The 11933-nt window shown below is 45.3% G+C and overlaps 1 protein-coding gene across 3 annotated transcripts in view; it reads left to right on the top strand.

The window, feature by feature from the left end:
* The first annotated feature begins 6 nt into the window (after window positions 1-6).
* The window catches only part of LOC130574658 (6-phosphofructo-2-kinase/fructose-2,6-bisphosphatase 4), a 48679-nt gene continuing 36752 nt past the window's right edge, over window positions 7-11933 (top strand). The window contains exon 1 of one of the 3 annotated variants that reach the window (XM_057367994.1): window positions 7-41. Coding sequence is in view for 1 of the 3 variants with exons in the window: in XM_057367993.1 (XP_057223976.1) it covers window positions 10824-10851 (28 nt within the window). In the remaining 2 variants the exon portion in view is untranslated. Of the gene's footprint in view, window positions 42-7075; window positions 7164-10768; window positions 10852-11933 lie in introns of those variants that run through there. The other 2 variants (XM_057367995.1, XM_057367993.1) reach the window with 2 other exon arrangements.

Below are 11933 nucleotides of genomic sequence, written 5' to 3'. Positions count from 1 at the left end.
CCGCCGCCGCGGCCGCTGCCCTCAGGGCCGGCGCTGCCGAGGTAGGACCCCCGGGCCCGCCGCTTCTCCCCGTCCCACCCCCGCCTTCCCACCCCGAAACAGCCCCCGAGCCCCGGACAGACCCACGCGCGTTCAGGGCGGCGCTGCAGGAGGAAGGTGCTGTTTTCCGGGACCCCCCCCCCGGTCGGAATTTTCCCTCCCGGCTCCACCGAGGAGTGAGGGTGTCCTGCATCTCAGAAAGCTCGGGCGGTGGGAAATGGGAATTGTGGCTTCTGCTGGAACAGCCCGAGGCGAGGGAAGGTTTGGGAGATGTGGCGTGGAACGAGGGAATCGTAGTGTACCAGCAGCTGTTTGCTGTCGAGTTATTTTTGGAGATCGCTTTGCCTGTGATGGATTTTTTTTTTTAACTGTCTGTAGGAAGGCGGGTTTACATCTCACTCCTCCAAGCCTTGTTGCTCTCCATTGGCTGAGGAAGGGTGCAAAACCAGTGCTTTGGCAAATASTGATCCAACTGGTTAGCTCTTATTCCTAAGAGCAACTCCATAAAAAACGCATAATCTGCACCTTTTTTATCTTCCTTCGTGAGATTTGGCTGCTGGCTCGTTGGGGCTCCTTGGAAGGAGCTGGCTCTCCCTGGGGACTGAGGTCTGGCGTGTTTGTGAGGCACTTTGTGTAATACAGGATGACAGCTGTGACGCAAGTGCACCAAAACTTTTGAACATAGGCTCAGCCATGGTTATATTTGGATATAATTTCCCTACTTTCTAGGAAAATTGTATTATGTAGGCTGGAAGATAAACCAGGCAGGCACTCCTGCTGCCGTGGGGCAGGATGGGGAGACAGAGATGGATGTGGCAGTGAGGGGTGTTTACTCAGGTTTGGTGACCTCAGCAGGACCCCGAGCTGCTTGGTGWCACAGGAGATTGGGTGTCACTGGGTGTAGGGTGGCTGTGGCTCTGCCCGGTGAGTCACAGCATTGCTCTTGTTTACAGCCACCCCTCGCTTCTGCCAGCCTTACAGTAGGCATGCTTCCTCCATGCCTGACTCCAGCCAGGACATGGAAAGGGATTTCAGCAAGGTTGGTGTTTCGGAACCTCTCGCAGTAAGAGGGAGACCCTGATTCAGCTGTTGAAATGCGGTGATGGGTCATTGCCTTGTGCCTGAACTAAAACCCCTTCACCCAAATGCTCCTTGGGTCATTCCCACCATGTTGTGCAGGGATTTGTTGGCTGTGCCAGGGSAATTGGATACTGCCCTCACTGCTCTTGTCAACACCTGGCTCCTTGTTGGCTCTGTAGCGGTGCCATAGTGCTCCTGTGGCTCTTTGAAATGTGAAGAGGAAAAAACAAAGATATTAATACTAAAGAAACTTGAAGGCTCTTTGACATTTTTGAATCTTTGAAGATGTTAATTCTAAATTAAACATTTTACATTGGCAAGTGTCAGACAAATTAGTTCATATAAGGCAAAAACATACTCAACCAAGTATAACTCGGAGCAGCCCCATGTAGGGTTGATTGATTTTGTAGCGSTCTGCAAAGAGCTGAAGATGGAACTGAATAAATGGCCATTGTGGGACTCCTGGTGCTTGTCCAGTGTGTTGCAGAGCAGTTTGCAAAGTTTCCAGTAAGTTTGCTTAATGTGACCTTACTCAGTTGAGAGGCACTCCCATAATTATGGCTGCAATTAAAGGCAGTAACATCCATTTACATAAGATGCCAGTCCTTTTAAACCAGTGCATCATCTAATGAGAGCATTCAAGTAGGGATAGCTGTTCAGGATGCGGACCCAAAGCTGAGAGCATTTTGGGGAGGATTTTGTTTCAGAGCTTTCTTGAGGACATTTGAAGGAAGGATCTGCTRTGAAATAGGACATTTTGTTATGAAAATGTACTGATTTATAAATATAACCCTTACCAGTAGTAGGATGGTGTTGGATTGAGTGATTGTAACACTTCACTTTTTTTTATGTATCATCCATCCAATATAAAAAAAAAAAAGAAGAATCAGCCTGGTTGCACAAGTATTTTTGATTGCGTCAATGTTCTTTCTGCTCTTATGAGTAAGAGATTTGGTAAATCCAACTTGTGGACGGTCTTTAATTGCTGGTGAAGAATTACGGATGTGTTCTGAATTGCTCACTGGACTTGCATGGTTTCCTTGGGGCTTAACCTCTGTCTATGATGCCCWCAGATTTTYCCTTGAGATAACTATAAATATTAGRCCTGAGGTGCTGGAAAAGATCATGTATTTGGGGAATGCTTCATCTTTTTTCTGAAAGAAATGATCTGGTGGAGTATTCCCACCTATATGTTTTGGTTTGTTTCTCTTTGTTAATTTGTTTGTTTTAATTTATTGAATATGGTGTAAGCTTGCRGCCCCACACCCTGGGTGGGGCAGCTTCTTGGGAAGAGTCACAAGGCCAGTATAGTAAAAATGGTAAAAATTCTCAAAACACAACTGAGGAAGCACCAGCTGTTGAGCCTGAGAAATGCAGGGTTCCTTGTGTCTGCTCTAGTTTTCCCCAGAAGCCATTTTTTTTCCCATATTAAGAGAAATAATTAGTCTGTTAACCTTTTCTCACAGGCAAAGCACTTGACTTGCGGTCTGTGAGACCGTAAGAGGTTATGTAATTAAATTGTAAAAGGGAGTAAAAGAGAATAATCAACTCCAAACTCCCTAGCCTGTCTAGTTGGGTTCTCCAGTGGCTAAAATTAAGTAATTTAGCTTGATTCCTGACTTCACTAGATTTTTACCAAGGCRCTCCAGGTGCAGCTGCAGGAGGTCCCACGTTGCTTCACACAGGTTGTTATTTCCAGCACTGGACTGATTTGGGGCGAGGTTTGGTGGTGCAGAGGGGCAGTGTCAGGGCAGCACAGGGCTGGTGTGCTCTGACAAGGTCCCACATGGAGCCAAGGTGGTTTATAAACCAGCCTTGTCCCTGGGTGCCTGCCCAAACCTGGCCCTAAGTGTTGCAATCACACACTAATTATGAGTTCTAATCTCCAGACGTACTGAAYCTGTCACCCGCTGAGGTACTGACCCGCTGGGGCTGTGAACTACAATTACWGGATGCTTTAGGGTGGAACGGACCTTAAAGCTCATCCCATCCCAYCCCCAGCCATGGGCAGGRRCACCTTCCACTATCCCAGGTTGCTCCAGGCCCCGTCCAACCTGGCCTTGAACATTTCCAGGGATGGGGCAGCCACYGCTTCTCTGTGCAAGGGCTTTACTACCTTCACAGGGAAGAATTTTTTACTAATATCCCATCTAACCCTGTCCTCTGGCAGTGGGAAGCCATTTTCCCTTGTCCTGGCACTCCATGCTCTTGKCTGAAGTCCCTCTCCAGCTCTCTTGGAGCTCCTTTAGGAATTGGAAGGTGCTCTAATGTCTCTCAGAGCCTTCTTGTCTCCAAAATCACTCTGATGTGGTGAGCCTGTGAATTTGTGTCCATGCAAAGGGAGGAAATATTTGAGTTTTTTGTGTAAAGTGTGTCAACTTACCTGTGCTATTATAACCATGCAGTTTTAAGTGCCTTTGGGGTCATGTTTTGATTGTGTCAAACTTATCTCTCATTTGAGAAGCTGGTGAATGGGTGGCTCTCCTGGATGTTGGTGTCTGCAACATTTAAAAGTCTAAAGTAATACACTGGAATTAATCCTGAARCCCTTAAGCATGGAGCTGCCATGAATACAAATGATGGGTCTCTTAATTGCAACTGACTTTTATCCATGTGATGGATAAAAAGAATGTTTTGCAAATGCTTTATTAATAAGTGAGATGAATTTGATGTGAGTGCCCTTGTGGAAATAATGTGCCTGTTACAGCTTTAAATTCCATGATTCAGTATAATTTCAGCACCTGGATATCTGAAATGCCTGTATGGCATTCGTTTCCAGATGATTCAATACGTAACTATACTGTTYACAGGCCATGCATGAGTAGAAAAATGTAGGAAAGGGTAAAAAAAAAAAAGGATGGATAAAGGCTTGCCTCCCTTTTTGACTCTGCAGGTGAGCTAAAGTTGCCTGAACTCCTTCCTGAGTAGTTTTTTTTTTTTTAAATGTCGTTCTATTTCTGCACCATGCCCTGTCTCTGTGTGGAGCTGGCTTCACGCGTGTTGTGCCTTGGCCCTGGGCATTGAAGGAGAGCTGTGGGATCCAGGCTCCCTGGCAGCTGCTGTCTCTAAACAGGAGTCACACCAGCCTCCGCCAGCCCCGAGTGTGCTGCGGGGCTGGTACTTGTCACCAGAGTGACACTAAAAATGGCTTGGACATGCTATTCCTGCCTTGCTCGGAAAAGCCACTCGTGCTGCCACTTCTTGGGAAGYGGATTCCCACGTGAGGGGCTTCTCCATGGGCAGCCAGCAGCAGGCTCGGTGAGTTGTCTCAGTCTGAGCTRGCACTGCAGGGGCTCAGTTTGATCCTGCCCTGGTTTAGGGGCCTCAATGGGAAGGTTTTCCTAAGCAGCAAGAAATCCCCGTGTCTGGGTTAGGTACAGTTTGCCAGTGGATAGYTGGAAACAAAAGATGCGAAGACAAAATATTTGTGTTGGTTTATTTATAGCTAAAAGCTTCCATGTGACTACACCCCTCCTTTTCACATCAGGAGCACAACAACCATGAGGTGTTTCAATGCATCTGAAACTGCTTCTGACCGGTGATYGCTGCCATGACAATATTTGGATTAAAGGCTGGCTTTTCTTCCCTTTCTTTTATGGCCCTGGAAATCTAATTGATGTTGTTGGTTAATAACAAGCAACATTTGTTGTTCATGGGAACCCTGTTGATATCTTTGCGCTGTGCAGCGTTTACCTTCTGCATTAAGGAGGCGGGGAAAAAGAGCATTGTGTTTTTCTTTCTGCTACCCATGCAAAACTGTTTTCTCCAAAATAATGAGGAGATTTCAGGGGTTCATGACCTCTTCCAATTAAAAAATGTCAGATGGCTTGTGAGGAAGGACTGATGGGGCAAAGGAGGAGGGGGAACAACCCTGTTTCAGCTGAAGTCATTACTCATTTTTGGTAGGAGATTGATCTAGCAGSTTCTTCTTTCTTTTCCCTGAGAAATGCTCCATTTGGGGATTAGAGTWGAGGAGTTTAAAAATCCAAGCAGTTCTGGAAGAGATACCTCCCACAGATTTATATCTTGGGGTTTTAACTGGTTTTTCTTTCCCAGGCTGGGCCAGTGCCAGGGATTCAGGCTCGTCTGGTGTCAGCCTCAGGTCTGATGGGACAGGTCAAAGCGCTGTGTGTTGTGTGCTGGGAGCATTGGCAGGGCACCTCTTCACTCCCAGTTTTTACTCAAATGTTTCTGAGACTCTGTTCTCTGTGAAAGAAGGTGCAGATGTCCCTGGTGGTGAGGGGGGACCCGAGCAGGCACAGCCCAACCCAGGGTGGGGTGGCTGGAGCCAGCAAGCCTGGACAGCTGGTGTTTCTCTGGAGGTGGCGAGTGAGGGCTGGTGAGAAGCTCATTTGCTTCTGATTCCCTTGCTTTGTTTTCTATTTCTGTGYGCTGTTCGGCTTTCAATTTATATTTAAATTTTGGAATGTGTTTTTACACATTCTGGTGCCAAAGGCTGTCCCTTATGCCATATGTGATGCAGTACGGCCTTCTGTGCACCTGAATAATTTTTTGTATTTCCTCTAGGGACACTTGTGCTGAAACAAAGTTATTTTTTCAAAATATGAAGAGAACTCAGGTGGGCTGCTTATTTTTTTTGTTCGTTTTAAAGAGTGGGCTTCTTTACTAATATTACACTGGAGACTCTCTTGGTGAATGTTTCTCCTTGCAAAAGTTTCATTTGTAGCATTTGTGCTGTTTAGCCTGTCTGCACTGTAAATTTGATTATTTTGGCTGTCGTAATTTTATTGCTCTTATTAAGCTTCCCCATTTGCACATTGATCCTGTTAGTCTCAGGAAGCTGATAAGCCATCTAGCTCTACTTGCAAAATGCACAGAAAATGAGAAATCTGCCCTGGAGGCTCCAATTACTGAGATTCACTGTGATTTAGATCTCTGTGTGTCTGACCTGTATTTTTTTCCCCTTCGGTGCTGTTTTAGATGACCTGACTTCATTGCAGTTTGCCAAATTAAGATGAACTTTTGCTTTTATTATAAATCCCGTCATTGGTAGCTTCTGAGAAGCTTTGCTCTAGTTTGCTTGTGTTTTTATTTGGATGAATACCCTCCTTTTTCACAGAGCTTAAGAATATTTCCAGCGGCAGCTGGCGCCACATATGCTGCGAGTTGTTTTCCTCCTCGTGTCAGTGTCAGTTTTCCATGCTGGCTTTCCAGAGGGGTTTATTCTTTGCTTTCACAAAACCTGCTTTCCCATCTCCATTGCCTGCAGGACATGCATGAACCCCAGTGTAACTGGGAGGACTTTGGGCCCRTTGCTCTTTGCTTTTGTTTTTGCATTGCCATGGGCTTTTCCCTCAGTGACCTACCTGTCCTGTAAAGTAGGCTGGAGTGCTATTCTCTGTTGGACCTTTAACTCCTGTCCCCTTTTTACATTTGTTCTGGCTCTCACTGAGGTCTAGTCCCTCTTCCAAGGTGAGGCTGTGTCACCTCACCCTCAGCATCTCCTGTCCCAGGGCTGCTTTGGGTGCCTCTCTCTGTTTACACGTTATTTGTGTCTCTGCAGTGTTTACAGACCCCTGTTTTGTTCCTGTTCTCCACGACCTCTCTGCTTCTAACGAATGGTTATTTCTTTGGTGATGTTCTTTCCCTCTCCTGGTCCAGCATTTCCTCCTCCTCCCACGGTTTGACCTTGTCCTGCTCTTGTCTCCCCGTGCCCTTTTCCAGGCGTTCACATGGCTTCAACTTCTATTAAGTGCTCATGACTCACAGATTCACTCTACACCTCGGAGCGTTTGTCACCCAGCCCAGTCGCTGTTCTCCTGCTTGCCTTTTTCCCTTTGATTTCCCCATCATTCATTCAGTATTTCACGCCCAAACCCTGGGTGGTGCTTCCCGAGCTCTCCTATCTTGTCTTTTGAGGTGCTGCCATCTGATAGGTAGCTCTGTCCCAAAGCCTTCAAGAATTTTTAAAACTTAATTTGGTGTACTTCATGCATTTGAATCGTATGCAAATTTTGTGTCCTCTTTGCTGTCAGTACATTTCTCCTTTTTCATCTCATCGGACAGCTTCCCTAACGCGTCTAGTAAGTTTTTACTGATGTTTTTCTTTGAAGTGACAGCTCTTGTGGAATTGTACTTCTGAAGTCACTTGATAGTGTTTGGGTTTAAAGATGGTGTAAAGTGTTTTAGTTCTACTCTGAGAAGGCAGCTGCCCTTGTTTTATAATTTTTTTAAAATTTAACAGCCTAACCTATTGTTGTGAGCAAGTGGGATTCATAGGATCCTAGCTGAGTGACAGGAGAAAGGATGTGTGTACACCAGAAATGTTCAAATATCTAATACAAAAGTAGCTGAGCATAATTCATAAGCCTGTCAGCCTGGATGAGGGCTGTCTGTTGTACTCAAAACTGTCAGTCCTTTCCTTGTGCTCCTTTTCATTACAGTACTACTAATAACTGCAAATTCCAGCTCAGAATTGGGGAGGTTTTCTAATATGCTTGTGTGATTGAAGAAGAATAGAGAGCTTTGAGGTAATAGAGGCACTTTCGGAGTGCTGAGCAGGGATTGCCTGYGAGCAGGTTCAAGAGGCACAAAGACAACCAGCCCAGTGCGTGCAGGTGTGGTTTTGTTTTGCTTTCTGTTTCAGATACTACAGATTAATCAAGSTTTGTTTGATAATGGTGCTGGTATCACGGATGTCAGGTAACTGAAGTGGCCTTGCTGCTGTCTCACCTTGCAGGGCRGTGGCGAGTGTCCGAGGGTGCACTCGCAGCCGTGCTGAGCCGTGCCGAGCTGTGCCGGGCTCTACGTGCTGTTGCTGTAGTAACAACTCCAGGTGCTACCTGCACMATGTGCAGGAATGGCTGTCCTCAGTGGAACTGCCCGCCTGGAAACTCGGGATTTTCACCTCACCTCTGGACGTGGGAATGCAAATAGGCACTCTGTGCAAATGCCGTATTTTGATGTCCTCTTTCTGCATTTCCTACAAGCACAGGCYCCCTCATGTAAATAGTTTGGGGTCCCTGGAATACAGCAAGAGGTTTTATCTACAAAGGGCTTTTTAACACTGGGTTGCACTCRGAACACATGAATAATGGATGCCATCTTTCCTTTATGTTGCATCATAACAGGAAGATTTAAAAYGTTGCTCAACTTTGTGATGATGGGAATAGTTTTGAGCAATACCTGGAAGCACCACTTAAAGATCCTGCCTGTTTTTCAGGGAARTAATTTCAGTGTTCTCTCAGAGGGAAAGATGGGAGGTGACTGCTTGGACTGGAGGTGTAAAAATTTAGTGATTTGTCCTTCAGATTTAACAGACTTAATGCAAGCTGGCCTTAAATCTAACCCTTCATGCCAGACTTAAAGCAGGAAGCTTCCTTGCATAAAAACAATGGTGTCTTGTCTGAAGGGTTTATCTCTAAACATGAAATTTCTCCACATTTAAAAGAGAGTAATTATTTCTTCTGAAATGTGATAAACATCTAAATGAACATATTTACATACTTAGAAATGATGAAAATACTTGGAGTGACCACACTTTGAGGAATGGTTCACATAAACATAACAAAGGACAGAGTGGCAGTGTATCAAGGTGTATTTTTTTTTAGTTGATGCCATTGTGTCTGTGAGTCTCAGTGTTTCTTTGGGGTTCTCATGCAATCCACATGTTGGTGAGGTGATGTTCTGCTAATAACTGTATCTCCCCAAATAATCTTAGATCACTTGATAGATTTTTTATGCCTGCCATACGAGTGAATTCTGTAGAAAGCATCTGCGAGTTTATTGGTGCAATTCTTACAATAAAACCTTTGTGTGGCTGGTGCTTGTTTCCTGGTCGTTAGGTCGTCATGGTTTGGAAAACGCAGCCGTGCTGGAATGGAGCCACACATGAACACTCTGTGAGGGATACCTCATTGCTTTGCATGCACCGTGAATAACTGATGATGTTGCAGTAGACAATGAGGAAAATACCATAAATGCAAATTACTGTGGGAATTATCTGTCTCTCCAGCTAAATAAGTGTGGTGTGTGAGGCTCCTGAGTGCCCAAACCYTGTCAGATCTTCCTTGTATCAGATGTATTTGTGGCTTTTGGAATAGATAGGACCTTATTTTCTTGCTGATTTACCTGACGTGAAACTTTTCTKTTTGGATGAGTTATTTTCCTTATCTATGCCACGGAATATTTYGTTTTAGCTCAAGGAATCTCTTTAATATCTGTATGTATGCAGCTTTGTCTGTGTGGGATCCTGGCTGTTATTTAAATCTATTCCCCAGCTGAAGAATTTTCTTGTCCTTAATAGTAGCTCATTCTCATCCAAAGCATGATTACATCTGGGTATTTGTTATCAATCTCTTTGATAGATTGATCTGTAGCCAGGATGTCTAGCAGTAAAATGAACTCTTAGAAAATAATTTCTGAAGGTGTGTCTTGCTGAGGGCAATTTCTTGTTTTACTTCTGAATTCTTAATGGCTTTGCTTGTCTTTGGGGTAGCAGTCTACTTCAAGACGACTGGAACATTTTCCCTTTAGGCAGTGATAGGAAATAAGATATGGAGTGGATGATGGCCGTAATAAACCTTACTTGTTGCTCAGAAKAACTGAAGGAAGTGCTAGGGCTGTGTATCACAAGGCCTAGTCCTTGTGATTTCAGGTGGTTTGGAATCAAGACCCAAATGGAAGGAGCTGTGGAGATGGTGTGGGGAACCTGCTGAACCTGTCATGTGGGATGCTTGAAATTTTTGGGGACTTAGTGGGCTATTTGTCATTTTTGCTGGGTTTTGTCCTGGAYGTTAGACGGTGAGAAAACAAAAAGCATGGCACTTTGGGTTGAGGAAGGAACCATAGGCAGTTTTGACRAGATGGGAAGTCTTCATTTAAGAAGCTGACGCCACAAAATGTCCTGAGAGGCTGAGCTGAGGTGTGAATCAGTACACATCACTCYGCTCACACAGTGTTGTACCTCTCTGCCTTGATTGCTCATTGTGCTTGCTAARCTCTTCTGAATGGGAAAGAGCTTACTCTGTTCTCTGTGGGAAGCTCTGTGAGAAGCTTTTAGCTCCCGAGGGATCTCCTTTGCAGGATGGCTGTTCCCAAGGCACACTCTGTCATCATCCAAGAGTTCAGGAACACCCCAGGGAGAAGGAGAGGTCCTTTTTTTGGTGCAGCTTCCTTTATCTCTGGATTTCCATGTTGATTGGATAGCAAGGCTGGGTTAGTACCTGCCTTACAGAGGTCCCAGCGTACCAAGCAAAAGGGCAGTGTTTTAGGCAGGCTGATAGGGAATTCTGTTCCACAGGGAGAAAAAAACTGCCAGGCTTGAATATGGGAATTACCTCGGGGAGAGAGCAATCTGTTCCCTGCTGAGGTCTTGGTGTARCAAGGGATGTGAAAGAACTGAGGCCAAGTGTTCCAGCTGCTCTGCTTTGGTCACTGTAGCAGAAACTGGGTGCAGCTGCAGGTCTTTTTACCATGGAAGAGCACCCCAACAAATACTTGGGAGAAAAAGCCCATCAGCACTGTGCCCCACATGAGCTGCATGGGGAGAAATCTCTGCCATTCTACCCGAACCCCAGTTTTGAAATGCTGGAGTGTTGTTACTTGTGAGCAGAAAGCATGAAGCATAGTTGTGTGTGTGGTCACTGACTCCTCTCATTGGCTTGCAGTGTTGTAACAGCCTTGCATATATTAGATAGCTGCTGTCCCTGGGGTGATGCTTCCAGCTGCGTAGATTTTGGCCAATGAAGGACTGCTACCAGCCTGCTGAAGGTATAGTTGACTTTTTTTTTTCATTGAAGGAGAAAATCAATATTAAGTTCAATAGGGATTATCCTGCCTGCTTTATACAAGCACGGTGATGCAGTGTAGCAGGCTGCCTGTTAGCTGGTCAGAGCCAATTGATCCGTGTGAAGCTGGGGAGCTTTGGATGGGTGTCAAAGCTGGATACATAAGATATGTGTGTGGCTGAAGGCTGTGCTGGTGTGTGTCTGTATTTCTTGAATAACAGCCGTATGTAATGATCTTTGCAAAGTCTGTGTTCCTCTGTGTCTCCTCAAGCTGTGCTGAAACAAAACTGGTGCTGTGCTARGGTTGATGTCTTCTAGAGTAAAGTAGTGGGGAGCCTCACAGTCCTGTCTCTGTACCTTCTTAATAGGGGATGAGGACTTAAACTCTGATCTCTCCTTCTCTCTGTGTGGCCATATGTGGAAAATGCAGATGTCAATCTTAAGATGGGATCATTTAAATGAATTCCTGTTTGTCACTTCGAGCTAGAGCAGTAACCTGACCATGGCAATAGAGATGGTTTGGATTTTCCCAGCTAATTATTGCCAGTTGTGTGTGTAGAGGTCAGATGCTATGGGTTTTGCCAAAGTAAATAGCTGAGAATGTGGGGCTGAGAAGTAAAGCCTGTGACACAGTGGAAGAGAGAAATTGYTTTAGAGAAATTGAAGTAGTAGCTAATGATGAAATATAATTTGTTGGCGTTTAATATCTAGAAAGAAATGGRGATATTTTGKTCTGAGTGTGGACTCACCCCTCMCAATTTTTTATTTCATTTGGGTGAGGAAATAACTCAGGCTTGGTAGATGGACTTTTCTTCCCTGTAGCTTTCTTTAACCTCTGACTCTACCTTGTGCGCTTAAAAGCCAAGTGCCGATGTATTTCAGTCCTGCGGAGCTTTGCTATCTCCTGGCACGGAGTGTCACTTGGCTGTGGCCATACATTTCTGAACGGTAACATCTGAAATCGTTCTTCCAGGAGAAGTGTCTGGGCACGGGCGGCTCGGCGGGCTTAGACCAGTTCTCAGCGCTGAAACATCAGCACAGGGACGGCCAGCGCCGTGTGTCCCC

The sequence above is a fragment of the Malurus melanocephalus genome, unplaced genomic scaffold (assembly GCF_030028575.1).
Source record: "Malurus melanocephalus ecotype Western Australia unplaced genomic scaffold, MMel_1.1 scaffold_87, whole genome shotgun sequence".
Classification (NCBI taxonomy): Eukaryota; Metazoa; Chordata; class Aves; order Passeriformes; family Maluridae; genus Malurus; species Malurus melanocephalus.
The sequence above is the reverse complement of the archived record's forward strand: the minus strand, read 5'-3'. Positions and strand labels throughout refer to the sequence as shown.